At 41.6% G+C, this 18683-nt stretch overlaps 1 protein-coding gene across 1 annotated transcript in view; it reads right to left on the bottom strand.

The window, feature by feature from the left end:
• Positions 1-325: 325 nt before the first annotated feature.
• The window catches only part of LOC120054671 (microtubule-associated protein 1B-like), a 40424-nt gene continuing 22066 nt past the window's right edge, over positions 326-18683 (bottom strand). Inside the window, exons 3-7 of the mRNA XM_039002198.1 lie at positions 9024-9106; positions 7862-8002; positions 4349-7661; positions 1790-2013; positions 326-1664 (exon numbers count right to left, since the gene is read on the bottom strand). Coding sequence (XP_038858126.1) covers positions 1509-1664; positions 1790-2013; positions 4349-7661; positions 7862-8002; positions 9024-9106 — 3917 coding nt within the window. The 3' untranslated portion in view covers positions 326-1508. The remainder of the gene's footprint in view (positions 1665-1789; positions 2014-4348; positions 7662-7861; positions 8003-9023; positions 9107-18683) is intronic.

Here is an 18683-nt window from a genome sequence, read left to right as displayed (position 1 = left end):
TGGCCAATATACCACGGCTAAGGGCTGTTCTTACGCACAACGAAACACGGAGTGCCTGGATACAGCCATTAGCTGTAGTATATTGGCCATATACCAAAAAACCCAGAGGTGCCTTAATGCTATTATAAACTGGTTACCAACGTAATTAGAACAGCAAAAATATTTTTGGGTTCATACCTATGGTATTCGGTCTGATATACCACGGCTTTCAGAAAATCAGCATTCAGGACTCAACGCTCCCAGTTTATAAATAAAATTAGAGGATGGTGACATCATGCAGCTTCTCTATGATAAAACAAATTCTGGTCTTGAAGAGGGACTCAAATAGAGGTTTGGATACAGTTGGTTTATTAGTGTGGAAATATACTGTACTGTTAACACTTCTTTCAAAGTGCATTTTTTCATGAAATAACTACTCGGTACTAAAACTAATTCAGTCATGTGAGTTGGTACATAAATGACTCAATTGTCTATTGCCTTCCATCTAAAACTACAAATGATTACCTAGTATTTACCAAGCCATTTCATTTAAAAAGACACTGTCAAAAGTGTATACCACTGTATGTGCTCCAGATGAAGGGTTAAAGTGACTGATATGAATGTTACACAAAAATACTGCACATTTCATAATTTCTTGAAACATGGACTTCATTATTTTATCAATGTCAGAGTAATCCTTCTGTTCACATGCACACCATTACCTTCCGAGACATTGGCGATCTCCTTATAATGTTCATAGACCGTCTATGAAACTCAAAATGAGATGTAGAAACATGTCGGTGTCCTTCAGTAAGTGCTGAGGTCTCGGCACGTCTACATGTGCCCCAGGAGACAACAAAGGTCCCGTCTTCACCTCCTCTCACACACCCTCTGCCTTTTTTCGTTTTTGACGGACATCCTAATCTATTGTAACACTGATTCTCTCACTGCGGTCCCCTTGTCTGTGGAAATTAATAACTGTGCAAATGGGTGCAGGGCTAAATACACCTATGAAATGCTATACGGATTAAATGATTCATCGTTAAAGGAAAAACTCAGGAGTTCAGCCCCAAAGAGGCAGAGGGTTTCCTACAGCTGTCGACTAGTTCTCTCTGGGCTGTTGTGGATTTGGATCACAACTACCTGGCTGCTAATAAGAAGTGTGAGGAACTTCGATTAGTATTGCCAGTCTTCTAAATCCACCTTGCCTAGCATTCATAATGAACAACCTTTCTGCATGTTGGTAGACCAAAGACTCTTGGACATCTTCATGTTCTGCCTTCATTTCCATGGTATAGATGTACCCAGGCAAAGATGGGAGTGCTTGCTGGAGTCCGCTCTATATTAATAAGATTGAAAGGAGGAAAAAAGCCTGCTAATCTACCAGGCTATACTTGATGCATGCTAGGGTGGGAAATCGTCAGTTTAGAGGGGGGAAATGAGTCCATCACAATTTAAGAGAAGATCAAGTGAGGGAGATACTTTGGTGGATAAGAGTGCAGGGATCTGAAGATTCGTCTTGTTCTCTCTCAGAACTCCACTTTACATGCAGGGAAGGTCTCCTCTTGCATGGCCACAGTGCTGTTGCTGCCCAGCACGGTAATGCCCAGCTCCCCCTGCCTCTCGTGGGTCTCCTGGTACCACTCATGCATCGTCAGTGAGTCAAAAGTGGGGATCAGGGTCACCTGGGAGTGGAAAGGTAGACAGGTAAATAAAAATGAGAGCATGAGTACATAGAAGTAGACAGACTTTTGTTGACGTACTACAAATATGGAAAATGAGAAATAAGAGGAGAGGGGGAGAGGGTGACCTGCACATCGGGCCAGGCCGTCTTCCCCTCCAGTAGGGCATCAAGAATAGGTCTCATGACAGACTCCTTCAGGTGCTCATTGCCACTAACGATGTAGCAGGAGGAGCGCAGGCGTCGGAAGAACTCCACGTCAATGGTGGTAGAGGCACAGCCAGATGGGAGATAAGCCAGGTCTAAATAAACTGGGGCCCCTCCAGCTGCACTGGCCTTGCTGCCCACAGAACCTGTAGGACACAAAGCAGAGTTAGGCATCACACAATGTACACAGATTGTACAAAACATTAGGAGCACATGCTCTTTCCATGACAGACTGACCAGGTGAAAGCTATGATCCCTTATTGATGTCACTTGTTAAATCCACTTCAATCAGTGTAGACGAGAAAGCTGTTCATTGACTACAGCTAGACGTTCAACACCATACTACCATCCAAGCTCATCATTAAGCTGGAGGCCCTGGGTCTCAACCCTGCACTGTGCAATCGGGTCCTGGACTTTGACGGCCGCCACCCCAGGTGGGTAAGGTAGGAAACAACATCTCCACTTCGCTGACCCTCAACACTGGGGCCCCACAAGGGTGCGTGCTCAGCCCCCTCCTGTACTTCCTGTTCACCTATGACTGCGTGGTCATGCACGCCTCCAACTCAATCATCAAGTTTGCAGACGACACAACAGTAGTGGGCTTGATTAACAACAACAACGAGACAGCCTACAGGGAGGAGGTGAGGGCATTCGGAGTGTGGTGTCAAGAAAACAACCTCTCACTCAACGTCAACAAAACAAAGGAGATGATCGTGGACTTTAGGAAACAGCAGAGGGAGCACCCCCCATCCACATCGAAGGGACAATAGTGGAGAATAAGCCTTGAGAGACATGAATTGTGTATGTGTGCCATTAAGAGGGTGAATAGGCAAAACAAAATATTTAAGCACTTTGAATGAGGTATAGTACTAGGTGCCAGGAGCACTAGTTTGTGTCAAGAACTGCAACACTGTTGGGTTTCTCACGCTCAACAGTTTCCTGTGTATCAACAATGGTCTACCGCCCAATAACATCCAACCAACTTGACAACTGTGGGAAGCATTGGAGACATCATGGGCCAGCATCCCTGTGGAACGCTTTCGACACCTATTAGAGTCCATGCCCTGACAAATTGAAGCTGTTCTGAGGGCAGAAGGAGGGTGAGGGGGGCAACTCAATATGTGACCGACCGGCTCGATTGTCTTATGTAGCAAAATTTGTAATGGATAAAAGTAAAAATCAGAGCTAGAAAATGGTATATCATACACTGCAGTTGAGGAACAATGGAATAGTAATTCTGCATTGAAAGTTGATAAACTTGTGACCTCAACTTTTGAGAAAATGGCCCTTGAATGTTTTGGTACACCTACTGGAGAGCTCTTCTTTGTCTACACCCACCATTCAGCATCATTCACCCTCTTAATCTTAAGCCCAACCTATCTCCTTAAGGATTCACATGTGAGGCCATGTACTAAACAACCAAAGACTTCAAAACAATGGCTGGTTTATTCTACGTGTGTGTTGGAAAATGTTATCTGGAGTGCCAGCGTGTTTTTTATTTAACTTTTATTTAACTAGGCAAGTCAGTTAAGAACAAACTCTTATTTACAATGACGGCCTACCGGTGAACAGTGGGTTAACTGCCTTGTTCAGGAGCATAACGACAGATTATTACCTTGTCAGCCCGGGGATTCGATCCAGCAACCTTTTGGTTACTGGCCCAACGCTCTAACCACTAGGCTACCTACCAGGTTCAATGATGTCTAGCTAACATTAGGCTATAACCAGCAATGCAAATGGCTCTGAGATACAAATAATATTACTACACAGATCATACACCTAATGTTAGCTAGCGAGCCAGCCAATGGTTGCCCTTAGTTTGAAGATGTAATCTGGAGACAGGTGCTTTATACAACAGCCTTCTGCGTTCTCTTTTCGACTACATCTGCATATTTGCAATCAAACGGCAGAATTTTCTCCATCTCCTTAGCTATTATACTCCAATTCCACTAATTTCAAAACTCGGTCCTCCAGAAAGTGGAGAGCAACACTTATGCAGTTCTACTATGTGATATCTTCCAAAAAATACATGTTAAAAAGGATTACCTACACATACTGACCAGCTCATGTTATAGACAGAAGTATACTACATGGCAGATCGATCCGAAATCATCATCTCGGCATGTCCAGCCCTCTCATTATCTCAGCCAATCATTGCTAGCAGGAAGGGTGCTAATTTTTTCCGTGGTTCAACCAACTAGGCTCGTAATTTACCAATTTTATTCATATTTAAGGCAGATAAACGTCCACGTTCTAGAAGGCATTTCTGCCCAAAAAAAACATTTTGATTAAAAAGTTTACATTTAAATGTCTCTCCTGTGAAGTAGTGACGCTCGACATACGCCTAGTTTCCTGAAAAGAGTCACATATCTGGAAGGGGTTCCTAATGCTTTGTAAATTGATTTTATAAATCAAGTAATAAAAGATTAACAAATTATCATTATGTCATTGTTCTAAGTGTAAAACACTGTCTGTGCCTACCTGAAGAAGCTGACCTTGCAGTCCCAGGTCTGGAGCCATTAGTGGTATTGCGGGATGAAGGCCTTGTGTCAAGACTTGAGGTGATCTTCAACGTACCAGTTGTGCTGCCAGTCTTGGTCTTGCTGTTCAGAGTCGTACTGGTAGCTGACGTTAACCTATGTGTGACCCCAGCTGGTTTCTTGGTTTTTGTGACTGTGCTCTTTGAGGTCTTGCTTGGAGCATCAGCCTCAGGGTCAGCCATGCAGGCACCGGGCTGGGGCGGCAAGGGTGGCAGGTCCTTCATTGGGGCTGGGGGAGGGTCCTGAGAGGAATGTTGAGCTCCCCTGTTGGAGGAGTGAGAGCTGGGATGGTCGTGTGGATGGTGGGGTGGGAAACTCCCAGAATCCTCATCAGAGTCCATGTCTGCAGTGATGGAGGGGCAGTCTTCAGTCCCTGGGGGTATGTCTGAATCTGTGGCTGTGTTGAGGGACTCACTAGCAGATGTGGGTGGAGTCTCCTGACCTTGTGGCGAATGTCGATCACTATGAATGACGCTTTGTGGCTTAGCTAGCTCCTGGGAGTGGTCGCTGTTTTCTGATAGTTCTCGCGGGCTACCTGTCGCTAGCCCCGGAGACAGATGCTGTTGTTGGTTCTCTGGGGACTTCGGGTGCTGGAATTCACAAGGTGAGACCAGGCAGAGGTCGACGTCATGGGGAACGTCGGGGAGAAGACCCTGAAATCCAGTAAGGCGTTCCTCTGAGCCATCCCCTGGCGGACGCATGTTATGACATGTCCTCAAAGGTAAGGACATCCCCATTTTGGGGTCAGGATCAGCAAAATGCCCATTCGAGTAGGACCTGTCCATATGGTCTCCCTTGGGTGACTCATCAATAGATGGGAGCACCTGTTCAAAAGACACGGAAAGAGACTCATCAACTTCTGTCGAGTGTGGGGAACCGATTTCAGCAGGCATAGAGGTAATATTGGGGGAGACAGAGTCCGGCAGCATGAAGGGACTCGGTGTCAAAAGGCTTGATTGCTTCTCCTGGGACGATGTAGAGTTCTCTAGGTTCCCCCTCAAGGAGCCTACCTCAGAGTTCCTGCAAGAACCCATGACATGGCAGTCTTCAAACCCAAGGCTAGGCACCCTTCCCCCGAGACTACTGTCCTCACCAGAGCCTTGAGCATCCTCTTCAGATGATTGGTGGAAAGGGGTATGCCCAGCGCTATTAGGGGCTGAGTCAGCAGGGGAGACCAACTCTAAAGTCTTCTCATCTGAGCTGGCACATGCATCTTGTCCATTTCGCAGGGCCCCATCAAGAAGCCTGTATTCAGTTGGTGTGATATCAAAGTTCACACTGCGGTCACTTTTAGGAGTTTTGGCAAGAGGTGAAGTGGTTCCCAGGGCCTTCCCTGGATTTGGGAGTGTCTCCATGCAGCGGAACTTTTCTGGACTTTCCAAGATGTCACCCTTCTCTGCATTTTCTCTTGATCCATTCTCTGTTTCAGGTTGCACCATTCCTTCATTGTTAGCTATAGTGCTCACTACAACAGCAGTCTTTTTCTCTGACTCTCCATTTTCTGCTCTGAGCTTCTCGAATTCCGCTGTCATGTCTTCAGGTGTTGACATCTTAGAACGATCAGCATCCCCTTCAGAGGCTTTTTGATTCTCTGTCTTTTTACTCGTCTTTGACTTTCCCCCCTTGTTCAATGAGTCTTTCTTGGGGATTGCATCCTTCTTCAAAGTTCCATTCTTGCCTACGGGCTTTTTTGCTTCTAGGGTTCCTAATGAAGGTCCAGCTATCACTTTTTTCACATCCTTGCTGACAGGTTTTGTTGGTTTCTTCTCATCTGGCTTGATTTCCTTCTTGATCTCTTTCTTTGGATCAGGTTTGACATCTTTCTTTGGTTTAAGACCAAGAGGTTCTTTCTTAATTTGTTCTTTCTTTTTCTCCACATTTTCATCCTTTTTGGCAACACCTGCAGAGGCTCTCTCATCCCTCTTTTTGACTTCTTTTTTCTCATCCTTTAAAGGTTCTTTCTTTGTCATAAGCTTTTCAGGCTTTGGAAGTCTTTGTTTAGCATCCCCATCCTTCAATTTCGACTTCTCATCCCCTTCCTTCTTTTCTTTAGGAGCAATGTCACTTGGGCCCTTGGGCTTGGTCTTCACGTCTTGTTTCTTAATGTCCCCACGTCCAAGTTTGTCCTTCAGCAAGGCACTGCTAGGTCTTGAGTCCCTGGGAAGGGACTTAAGGCTCTCCCGACTCTCTGCACGTTTTGGTTGTTTATCTGATTTGGATGCTTCAAGGTCCCTGAGGCTCACGGCGGGGTGTTTCAGGAATTCTAGATGCTTTACTTTGTCAAGTCCTTCAAGAATCTTGGCCTGCGGAGTACACCCAGGGAAGAGAACTCGAATGATCTTCTCTTGAGTACTGGCAGGATGCCACACCAATAGAGCACAGATGGAGACGAGGCAAGGCAGGGGTATCTCTGAGCCTTTCATGTTAGATCCATTGCCGGGCCAGTTCTTCATCAAAGCCTCAAGCTCTTTACTGCCTTTGACTGGGTTAAGAACATACAGCTCTAGACGACCAACTCCCATTTTCTGGAAAAGTATAACAGGCTCAATGGTGGGTCCATTTGAGCGACTAAGAGGCTCTGGATTGATTGTTAGCCTTTCAAGGTGCTGCAACGTGAGTGCCACCTGATCGCAGCTCCGCAGTTCTTTGGGATTACCCTCGAATGACTTCAATCTCTCTGGAGCATTAAGGAAAACTATGCCAATATCAGGGGAAATTAGATTTTTCATCCAGTCCTCATTGATCTGAGAGTCGGCAGACTGTTCATCCTCCAGTTCTACCACTTTCCTTTGGAGAAGACTGTTCACCCCTGGAAGATTGTCAGTGCCGATGTGGGTGAGGAGCAGGGAGTCAACTCTGTCCAGATGTCTAACCAGTTTCCAGAAACAGGAGCGTGGATCGGACCCTCCGTTGACCAGGATGTTGAAACCGTTAACAGCAAAGAAGGCAGAGTCTCCTCTCCCACCTGGAAATACGTAGCAGCAGGGGCGGGAGAGTTTGAGGAAGCCCACAGTACTGGGGGGCTCCAGCAGCTCAAAAGAAGACTGTGGCTCCAGGGACTCTGAGAGGTATTCTGTGAACTCTTGCAGACCTTCCATTTCAGGTAGCACTGATGGCAGGTTTGTTTTGATGTCAATGAAGTCTTGTAGGTTGTGTTTCTCCAACACTGAGTTCTTCCACACCCCAGTGTTAGGACAACTCAGCGTGAGGCTAGCTTTTTGTGTAGGGTCTGCCGAGCTCAATAACTCTCCAATCTATTCAAAAAGATAGAATGGTTTGATGTAAAATCACTTGACCAGCTTATTAATAATGCTTTGAATTTAGATAAAAATCTGTAATTTAGAATATACACTGATTGTACAAAACATTAAGAACACCTGCTCATTAAGAACATCTGCTATTCCTATGACAAATGTCTGGTATACTCCGTGTATATTACAGTAAAATAACTCACCTCTTCATCAGCAAATATCTGAATGAAGTCACTGAGAGAGAAGCATCCTGTTTGTAAGACCAGGTCTCCTGCCTCTTCGACACATTGTCCAGCAAGAACCAACAACTTGTGGCGAGACACATCAGATATAAGCCGGCGCACCTAGGGAAATGGAAGGAAAAGTAGTCATGAAATTAAGCTCCATTTAGTAGCCTATACAATTCCAAATAGGGCAATAGTTTAGATTGTGCTTAGTGTCACTGAAAATACAGAGAAACAAGGCCCCCCATTCAAGTTCCAAAAAAAATGTTTACAGTCTATAATATGATAAAAAGGGAACATGGCAAGATAAACCTTTCTTCATCTTGATCCAAATTACGTGCATACTAGCCAGATCGGATATAAAAAAAGGCTGCACACAATTTGTTTTGGTGCCTTAGGCCACAATCAACTCAGATGCTGATTTCAATGTATAGCCTACATACAATGTTATTAAGTGATCAATAAAAAATTATCATGTGTTAACATTTTCATGATAAAAAGGCAGCCCCTCAAACTCCATGGTAATATTCTATTGTTACAAAAATTCTCAAATTCCTCATCTTTTCCCAGAGAAAATATTTCTGGAATTACTGTTTACATACTCTTTACAGTACTAAACATACTGCAAATGTTGTTCAGCCATGACATTGAAATAATTCCTGAATTTACCAGCAGATATACTCATACAGAATGAGAACGCAAAAGATTATTTCCCCGAATATTGAATGCATTCTGAAATATCGGTGAATTAAGCATCACAAGCATCAGCTGACAAGCATAGGCTGAAGTAGATTGTTGGTTCAAATGAGGAAGGTTATATTTCATTACAGCAACGACAGGATATGATTTCCAGTATGAAATGAGCGCCAGCTGGCAGGGCAGAGAACCGTGTAATGTGATGGCAGTGTGTACTGCAGGTGTCATCTGAGCAATTGGATCCTTTCCATCTCAGGACAAAGCAATTGTTATGCAAAGCAGAGCATACCTTAGTAAATATCCTATTGTCATGCTGAACATAGTTTATATTCCAGTATTTTAAAATGAATTTGGACTACACAAAATAATCCTTGAAACCGAATTAAGACTTCAACACCGGGGTCTGACATTCAACAGTGAGAGATGTAGCCTAATTAAGTCTCACCTCTGAGCAGACCAACTCATGGGATGGGTTCCCCACCACCTTGGTGTCTAGAACGTCTCCACTGTGCTGCAGTGTCCTCTGGCCTATAGGGAAGGAGGGAGGAAGTGGTCAGAAACCTGAGAGTGAGGGAAAAGGCTCCAGGGAGGTAGGGGTTAAAATATAACCTAGCCTGTTCCTTTAGACCTGACAACAAGGGGTACTGGGCAATAGTCTATGGATTGTTTACAGACTACACTAGAGACTGATGGTTGGAATGAAACCATCCACATAGGCCAATGGCCGTATGCTATATGTGGATAGTTTGGAAATAACAGATCCTGCATCCACTAAAAAGGTAAAAAAGTTGTGAAAATCAATGTCAAAATATATATATTTTTTTAACAGTAAACCGATTAGCAGATGTAGATCACTTCACTTCAGCTCAATCAATCAATCAAATCAAATGTATTTATAAAGCCCTTAGTCTATGGTGTAGTCTGTTAGTCCAGACCAGCTCACAGTTAGTCTTGACCACAGCCAGAGAAAGATCCGTGTCAGCATCAGAAACAACCAGTCTATGGAATTGAATGCCTCTGTAAAGCGAGAGAAACAATGCTGCTCCAGGGCTTGATTTGAACTTTTTTAGCAACTTATCACCATTTTATTCACCATTGAATGATGCAAGGAACCACCTTACAAAACACAACTCATTACCATCTTTTTTTACCATACAGAATCAGACAACAATGTAGGCTACACTCTGCCTATTGGCTTCTATGCATATTCAAGCCCGTCTCAAATTACAACACTGACCCATTAAGGCTCTCCTGGAGGATGGTTGGCCACCATTGGTTGCCTATAAAATATTGCAACATTACATTTACAACCAAATCTTTATAAAATAATTCCCTATAAAAAAACATCTATGAAGCTGATGCAACAGATCAGACCGTTTAGCTTAAAATTATAAAGTTTTATTTCTTCATATTATAAAGGTCAACAATGCACGCCATTAATGTGCCAAAATGCATTTAGCGACGAAACACTGTTCTCAAAACCGCACCAGATGCACAAGGGTTTATTTTTTACCTTTATTTAACTAGGCAAATCAGTTAATAAACCAATTAGGCACATTTGGGCAGCCTCGATACAAAATTTTGAACAGAAATGCAATGGTTCATTGGATCAGTCTAACACTTTGCACATACACTGCTGCCGTCTAGTGGCCAAAATCTAAATTGCGCCTGGGCAGGCATAATACATTACAGCCTTTCTCTTGCATTTCAAAGATGGTACAAAAAAAGGCATATTTTCTTTCTTTGTAATATCTTTTACTAGATCTAATGTGTTATATTCTCCTACATTCATTTAACATTTCTACAAACTTCAAAGTGTTTCCTTTCAAATGGTATCAATAATACGCATATCCTAGCTTCAGGTCCTGAGTTACAGGCAGTTAGATTTGGGTATGTCATTTTAGACAACATTTTTGGGGAAAAAGGGGGCGGCTCCATGAACAAATTCTTATTTACAATGACGGCCTACCCCGGCCAAACCCGGACGACGCTGGGTCAATTGTGCTCCGCCCTATGGGACTCCCAATCAAGGCCGGATGTGATACAGCCTGGGATCCATGTGAGAGATTAAAATGTTAGAAATTAAGAAAGCGGGGAGATCTAAAGATGCATCAACTAGCATGGGTTACTAATATGTCTAGGATTATGCCTTTGTATGCTGGACAATAAAACAATTCATAGAAAAATGAAAACCAATATAACATGAGAAAAATGCTGGTTTATATTGCATATTAAGTGTTTATAAAATAATACATTCAACACTATGGTCGTATTTTAGCTAGGATAGGTTACTTTGAAACAGGGTAAGACATGCTTCATAAAATGACATAAAACGTACAGGGTTTAAACAACTAAGTTAATGGTTAAATAGTTTCAAAATGCTGACCGCCTCCTCTCAGATTCAAGGTGGGTGATGTGCGGTGCGCAACAGGCACTGTCCTTCACTCTCAGGTCTTGTGATCATTTGAATGAACCGTGCCTCGAAGCATGTCGACAGAATAAAGCCTTTAGACGTTAATGTTAATTATCCTTCATTATATTCGTCAAACATGACGGGCATTTAGCCCATATTTATGTAATAAAAAATCTAAGTTTGTCTCCATTTTCTGGCGCCTCATGTCCTCATGTGTTTGGACAATAGGCATATCTACTACACTGAAAGCTTTTTTATTTATGTACATGATAGATTTGAATATAGATTTGAATATTATTCCAATGTTGGCCTCTCTGATCCAATTCTGGTCGGAATAATGATTTTATATATTTTATTTACTTGTCCATTAAAATGTCCAACTTAAATCTATATTCTTCTTGTCCAACAATTTTTTTTTTTTTTTTTTACTTTTTCCGGACAAGAAGACAACAGTGAATGTCAACCCCTGTGCACAGTTTGAGGCACAGAGCTTTGCATAGCACAAAGATAAACCCTGGGCTTGCAGTGTGACTAACTTTTAGTGCTGGTCTGAAGAGAGAATAGGTCAAAAACAAGGCAAGGCATTGAAACCAGACAAGGCTGAAGCAAAAACCAAAACATGACTTACCAGTAGTTAGAATGTTCTTGGTAAAAAAAAGAGAGACATACATACAATAATGCTATTAAACTCAAGAGAAACAAAAAGGCAACACTTTTATAATATCATATTTTTTGTTTTAGTCTATATTTGTTTAGAATTCTAGTTATAAGCAGGCTTCAAAAGCTGCAATGCCATGCCCGAGGCTATTTAGGCTGAATAAACGACCTGTGAGTCAAAATCCTACTGCATCACATGACAGAATACAGTGGTATTCACTCATGTGCTGCACCCAACAGCATCCCCATTTAACCTACAATTTTCCACACCGAATCCCAATCATTATTAGGGGGTGGGCGTGGGGAATGTTTTATGACTGGGGTAGTGGAGCTACATGTTCTAAAAGGTAAAATAATCATGGAAGTCCGGCAGAAATCAAGAACTATATGTTTTTTATGGGTTCTATAGGTAACACACACTGTATGGCTAAAAAGTCTGTGGGGGCGAGAGAAAGGACTGCCAGTGAGATAGAAGGAAAAACTCAAAGCAGAACTAACAGTATGAACATTTACACTGCAAAAGTTCCGTCACTTACTACACTATGTCTGCTATATAAACAGCTCAAATGCACATTAACCAAAAGCTCAGTAGATCAAAAAGTGAGTGGACAGTTACCCAAAAACCCAGCACAGGTTGTCAGTGTGGATGGTCCAGCCAGCCAAGAAGGGAGATTTAGAATGTAATTGTTGCTTGCTGTAGTCACACGTGCTAGCAGGTATTGAGCCTCTTATTGAATTACCACCCCATTAGGGAAGTAACTATAGTATATTAGAACATGGAGATCATAGTGCTCAGTCACTAAATTATCCAGTGAACCAATCATTGACCACTGTCTGGTAACACCTACCCCGAGTACTGTACATGATTGCGTAATTATATGAAGATAAGTTGGTCATTGGTTATCGCCAGTCCCCTGAACATCACTGAAGTGCACAGAAGGTAGTTGTGGACAGCATTGAGAAACCAATGTCATTGGCGTATCAACTTCCCACCCTTGTCATTACCCTAGTCAACCCTATTTGCTGTGCTGAGAGAAGAGGAACCAGTCTTTCCAGTCACTAGAACATGTGTAAAAAGCAACATGCTCAAAGAGAGGGCCTCAGCTCCAACCTTGACCCTTGTGTAGAGACGAAACCCAACACATGAGAAAGCACTTCCTTCCTGTCAGCTAGTCGAGCTACGACGTTGCTACGGCAACAGCTGCAGAGGCTATACACAGCCAGAGAACACAATAGCACAAAGGAAGCAAAGAATTAAGTTGAAACAAATTATCTTCATTCTATTTTGGAATGATTCAACAAGGCCCATGACCAGATCGTGTATATAATGGTCCATCAGTGTGAATCTCACAGAGAACAGATATTAGTTGAATCCATGAATAACTAGAATTATTTAAACAAAAGGCTTCATGACTACCAAGGTTCAGGACAACCACAGCCCTTTTCTCCATATGTGCTTCGTGTCTGGTTGAGCCCTGTCCTATCAGAGATGTGCCCCCTGCAGGGAGAAACTTGAGCGGCACACAGGGCAGCATCCGACTCCCCACCAAGTGAGACATTGTGCAAATGAAAACCAGCTAAACTGGACTTTTTAGGATTACCCTACAACAAAATCCACGCTCCGTTCCCCTCATCCCCCTGCCCTCTTTGACATCTCATCTTTGATGGCTCCATTTGCCCTTCCTTCCACTGTCAGGTTCTTAATGTACACAAACACATTGCAATGTATCATTCTGTGCTGCTGGAAAAGACAAAGCTGAAAGCAGCCTGAAATATTCACAGCGATATGGCTGAAAGGAAACAGAGCTGGATGGTTCCAGTTTCTGCCTTTATTCTTCAACTGGATGAGTCAGACCGCAAAGCAAAGGTAGAACAGATTTGAAATCAGGATTTTGAAAGAGGAATATCTTTAAGATTCTGCCATATTTCTCTTCTGGCTTCTTTCTGAGGTGAATTGTCATTCTTTTTTAAGGTTTGCCATTTGCAGGTGTATCCAAACACAACGGACCATCCCCCATCCCATGTGTCTGCAGTGCACGCTCCCTGGATAGAGGGTTTTAATCTGAGCTGTAAATCACAGAAGGTAACCAGGGCAGCCAGCAACCCCCCCCCCCCCCCATTCTGCAGTAAAATAAATAAATAAATTTAAAAACCGCAATATTTTGGACGCAATATTTGCAGCATACTGCAGGTTATACTGCAATATGACTGCACCATTTTTTCCTAAGGGCAATAATTTGTCAAACAGTAAAGTGCATTATCCTCATGACTCCTGTAATAAATGTGTCTGCGCTGCCGCTAGCTGCTGGAATGAGAAAGCCTCTCACAAAATACCTCTCCCCTTCATGCGGCTGCTTCCTTCCAGCACACCAATTCCTGCCACGTCACTCAAGCAGGCAGCACAGTTCCTAGCTGTTTACATTCTCTCAGCATGCTATCAATGCATGCTGTCAAAATATTCTTCCAAAACAAGAATGACGCTCCTTTCCACATTGCTTCTTAATGTGAATCCACGTTTGCTGTATTGTACTATTAGTTTGTTTGTCTTGCTCTCTGCAAAATACTAGTTAGCAAAATAATACTAATCGCTAACTAGCTAGCAAAGCAAAGCAAACATCAACTCTAATACAGGTTGCTACCGGTGGTGGTGCAGACCTAGGATGACCACATTTAAATATACCCAAATGCAGGACAACATGATGATTTTGCGGAAATTGGGGAAAAAGTGTAACCCCCCCTGGAGAGCCTTACAAATGACAATTTTTCAAAGGATGTACGGTCAAATATTGAATATCATTATAGAATATGCATTAAATGCATCCTCAAATTGCAACGTTTGCCTATTGTCTCAATAACATTTTTAATGACTTTTAAAAAAATAAGATAGGCATACCTAACTTCAAAATAAGCCAGGGCATTATCCCTGTCAATCGTGAATGATAATTCTTAGTTTTACCAGTGAAATGAAAAACTGCGTCTGCATGCCAATCATTTGATCTCAATCAGTTTAATGGGAATATGCATTTAGATCTTCTTGAATGACTTTCATGAGCAAATTAAAGCAGATGGTGTGAACTATATAGCCTTCCTGTATTTTGTTTCAATCAAAGCAGATTCTGCCTAGTGTGCGTGCTAACCATCCTAAAATATCCTAGGAAATGAGGTGGTGTTTTTGTTGTAACATTATACTATTGTTGTGATCTTTCAAGACATTGATTCAGCTTTGATCTAACTTTCCTAAATGAGCACCATTGTGAGAAGTGGCGCTCCGGCAGCACTACATCCCTGTAGTCCACTACACCGACTGAGCAATTGAAGCATAGCCTACTGTTGATGCAGAAACGAGAGACTACGTGTGGCTGTTTTATGAGAATCTCTGAATATTTTGCCAAGGAAACATTTCTGGTTGGTCTCAGGTAATGTAAAACAGTTAAGATGGGAGTCTTAAAATGGGATTGAGTGAAGTAGCACAAAATATGTTGAATGGGTTACTAATGAGCATGGAGATCCTCACAAGTTTCACAAATTTTTTATAAATGTTTACAATGTTGCAAGTTTGCTAGCGCAAGTTTCGGGCCGGACCCTTCTGATAGTTGATACAATGTTTCAAGTTTGTTGCAGACAGGCAATGCATAGCCAATGTGATTTATAGGATTTTTTTTATTTATTATTATTATTATTATTTTTTTTTTAAATCAGGATATTTTCTACCTGCAGGCTGCAATGGTTTCATTTGTTGTCTTTATGTAGGCTATTTTTACATAGTTTACAATGGCAATGTAAGTTACTTTTAGATTAGTGTCATTTTCATTTAGATATCATTCAGATGAACTACATGGCAATGATTTTGAGATGCAAAGACTATTATAAATTAAATGAAACTGTTCCATGAAAATGTGCATATGAAAATCATAACTGGCACGCAGATCGGTAGAAAGATAAATTGGCACTCCAAATGGAAAAAGGTTGCGTACACCTGTTGTAGCCTATTACCGGAAACTTCAGGAGCATAACGGCAGAATCTGTGAAGGCCAGCAGCAGCGGAAGGATGGGGGTTGGGAACAGATTTTTTTGTTCTAGTTAGGCTCTTGATCTCTGCCTCTGTCATTTGTATCTTAATTATTTAATCAAACAGTGTGCTAACAGCATCAGACAAGCTCAGTACATTTAGTGGATTTAATTAACACATAGTGTGCGTCTATATGTGGAAAAATACATGTTTTCAAATTTGGTTTTCAGATTATTATTTTTTAGGTCAGCATGTTGTTAGTGAAACATTATGTTCTGAATCAGAGAGCTACCTATATTCTAAAATCTAAATGTATCTATTCAAATTTGTAATTAGGGTCCCCTTGGAAACACTGACAAAGACTTTGGTTCCTAACATGTCATATCTCCTACCTGGCTTTTTTAATTTGTTGTTCTGTCAAACACCAACCATAGAAATATAATAATTATTCAAATGTTATCATCCCAACAGTTCACCCAAGTGCTTTGATAATGCCAAAATAATGGAAACACTTGAGTAAATGAGGGATACAAAGTATAATTAAAAGCAGGTGCTTCCACACAAGTGTAGTTCCTGAATTCATTCCGCAATTAACATCCCATCATGCTTAGGGTCATGTATAAAAATGCTGGGCAGGCCATAATGTTGGCTACACCCCCACAGAATGACAATGCTCCCACCCACAGGGCACAAGTGGTCAGTGAATGGTTTGATGAGCATGAAAACTATCAGATGTTAACCCAATTTAACACTTATGGGGGGATTCTGGAGCGGCGCCTGAGACAGCGTTTTCCACCACCATCAACAAAACACCAAATGATGGAATTTCTCATGGAAGAACAGTGTCGCATCTCTCCAATAGAGTTCCAGACACTTCTGGAATCTATGCCAAGGTGCATTGAAGCTGTTCTGGCTCGTGATGGTTCAACGCCCTATTAAAATACTTTGTTGGTATTTCCTTTGGCAGTTATCTGTAAGTCAAATTGCAATCTCAATATTTGGTTGAAAACATAAATAAATCACAATTAGATGTTTTGCCCATATTGTGCACCCCTATTTGAAAGCAGTTAGCTGTCCACATTAAAGAGGTTCACTTTCTGTAGGTATACGTTTGTTGTTTATATATCTATCTATCTCAAAGCACACTTTTACAATCGAGATATCTGATATGGCTTTCAAATATGGCTTTCAAATATCGGCCATCGCCAGTGCAATAGGCCTCATTGCAAAGTAGGAAATTACATTTACTCTTTGATTAATACATGGATACTAGCAATAGTTGTTCCATTTACACTTAGCGATCTAGCTAATGTGTTTTGAGTTTGCACGTCGTCAGGCGTTGAACTAGCACAAATTGAATTATGCCTATGTAATATTTGTGCACAAAGATGGAAGCAAATTCATCTCTATTGAACCAAAAAAAATCTAGAGCCTTATTTTGACAGTAAATAAATAAATAAAAAGCTTAATTGTCAACCCAAAATTCATGACAATCACTGGATTAATTTATTTCTTAAATATTTATTTCCTGGATATCTTTGGAACTTAACTTTTATATAAGAGAGAAATAATATTTCAAATGCCATCTGTGGTCTCTTACACTTCTCAATAGAGCATTGTGCTTGACTTTACAATGACGTTATAGGATGATTACTCCTATTTGTATTATTGTGTGATGCTGTGACTAAGGCTAGGACGGATATTTAATAACCGTGTAACTGACTGTAATGGATGAAGACCGCCATGAAAATAAAACAACCGTCGAAACCGTTTAAATAGGCCTACATTAATGTTTTATTACATTTAATTTTCATGTAGATTAACTTTACCTAATAGCGAGAGTGTACCCCTAATAAATAAATAAATAAATACACAAAAATAAAACAGAGTTCACAAGCAATTGTTTTTGCTAACTTTGTCTACATCTAAGTTCAAGAGCAGCAGTAAAAAACAATAGCGAGGCTATATACAAGGGGTACCGGTACAGGGTCAATGTACAGGGGCTCCGTTTAGTCTAGATAATTGTACAGTGGCAGGAAAAAGTATGTGAACCCTTTGGAATTACCTAGATTTCTGCATAAAACGTGATCTGATCTTCATCTAAGTCACAACAATGGTAGGTTGGGGAAAGTATGTGAACCCCTAAGCTAATGACTTCTCCAAAAGCTAATTGGAGTCAGCTAACCTGGAGTCCCATCAATGAGATGAGATTGGAGATGTTGGTTAGAGCTGCCTTGCCCTATAAAAAAGGTATTAATTAATTAATTGTGAGTTTGCTATTCACAAGAAGCATTGCCTGATGTGAACCACGCCTCGAACAAAAGAGATCAGAAGACCTAAGATTACGAATTTTTGGCTTGCATAAAGCTGGAAAGAGTTACAAAAGTATCTCTAAAAGCCTCGATGTTCATCAGTCCACAGTAAGGCAAATTGTCTCTAAATGGAGAAAGTTCAGTAAGACCTTTAGACAGGTCAATATTCACAAGGCCGCAGGGCCAGATGGATTACCAGGACGTGTACTGCGAGCATGCGCTGACCAACTGGCAAGTGTCTTCACTGACATTTTCAACCTCTCCCTGTCCAAGTCTGTAATACCAACATGTTTTAACGTAGACCATTTTAAAAATATCCTACAGAAAGGATTTTAAGCTAATACGTTTTTGGGAAAGGACAAATGTGATTTGATTGTGTAAAGAGAGATGTGCTGCAGGCGGCTTTGAATGATGGGTCATTTTAGGTGGGTGGGTGTGCGTGTATGACTTCACTAATTCTCTATGTCCATTCAGAAAGTTTCCTAAAAATAGGCCTAGCCTGTCTGGACTTCATCTCTTTTAATCAGATAGAAATAAACTGTCTAGTTGCAGGGACAGCATGTGTGTGTGAGGATTGGAATGACGACAGGTGCCAGCTTTGCGTTTCCTCTCTTATTAAATGGAGTGCGACTGAATGAAACGTAGCCAAGCGCCTTTCATGAGTCATCCTATAGGATGCATAAGCTTATATCTTAATATTTTCAGCAGCATATA

This window comes from Salvelinus namaycush, chromosome 10 (genome assembly GCF_016432855.1).
Source record: "Salvelinus namaycush isolate Seneca chromosome 10, SaNama_1.0, whole genome shotgun sequence".
Lineage (NCBI taxonomy): Eukaryota > Metazoa > Chordata > Actinopteri > Salmoniformes > Salmonidae > Salvelinus > Salvelinus namaycush.
This window is presented reverse-complemented; position numbering and strand designations above follow the sequence as displayed.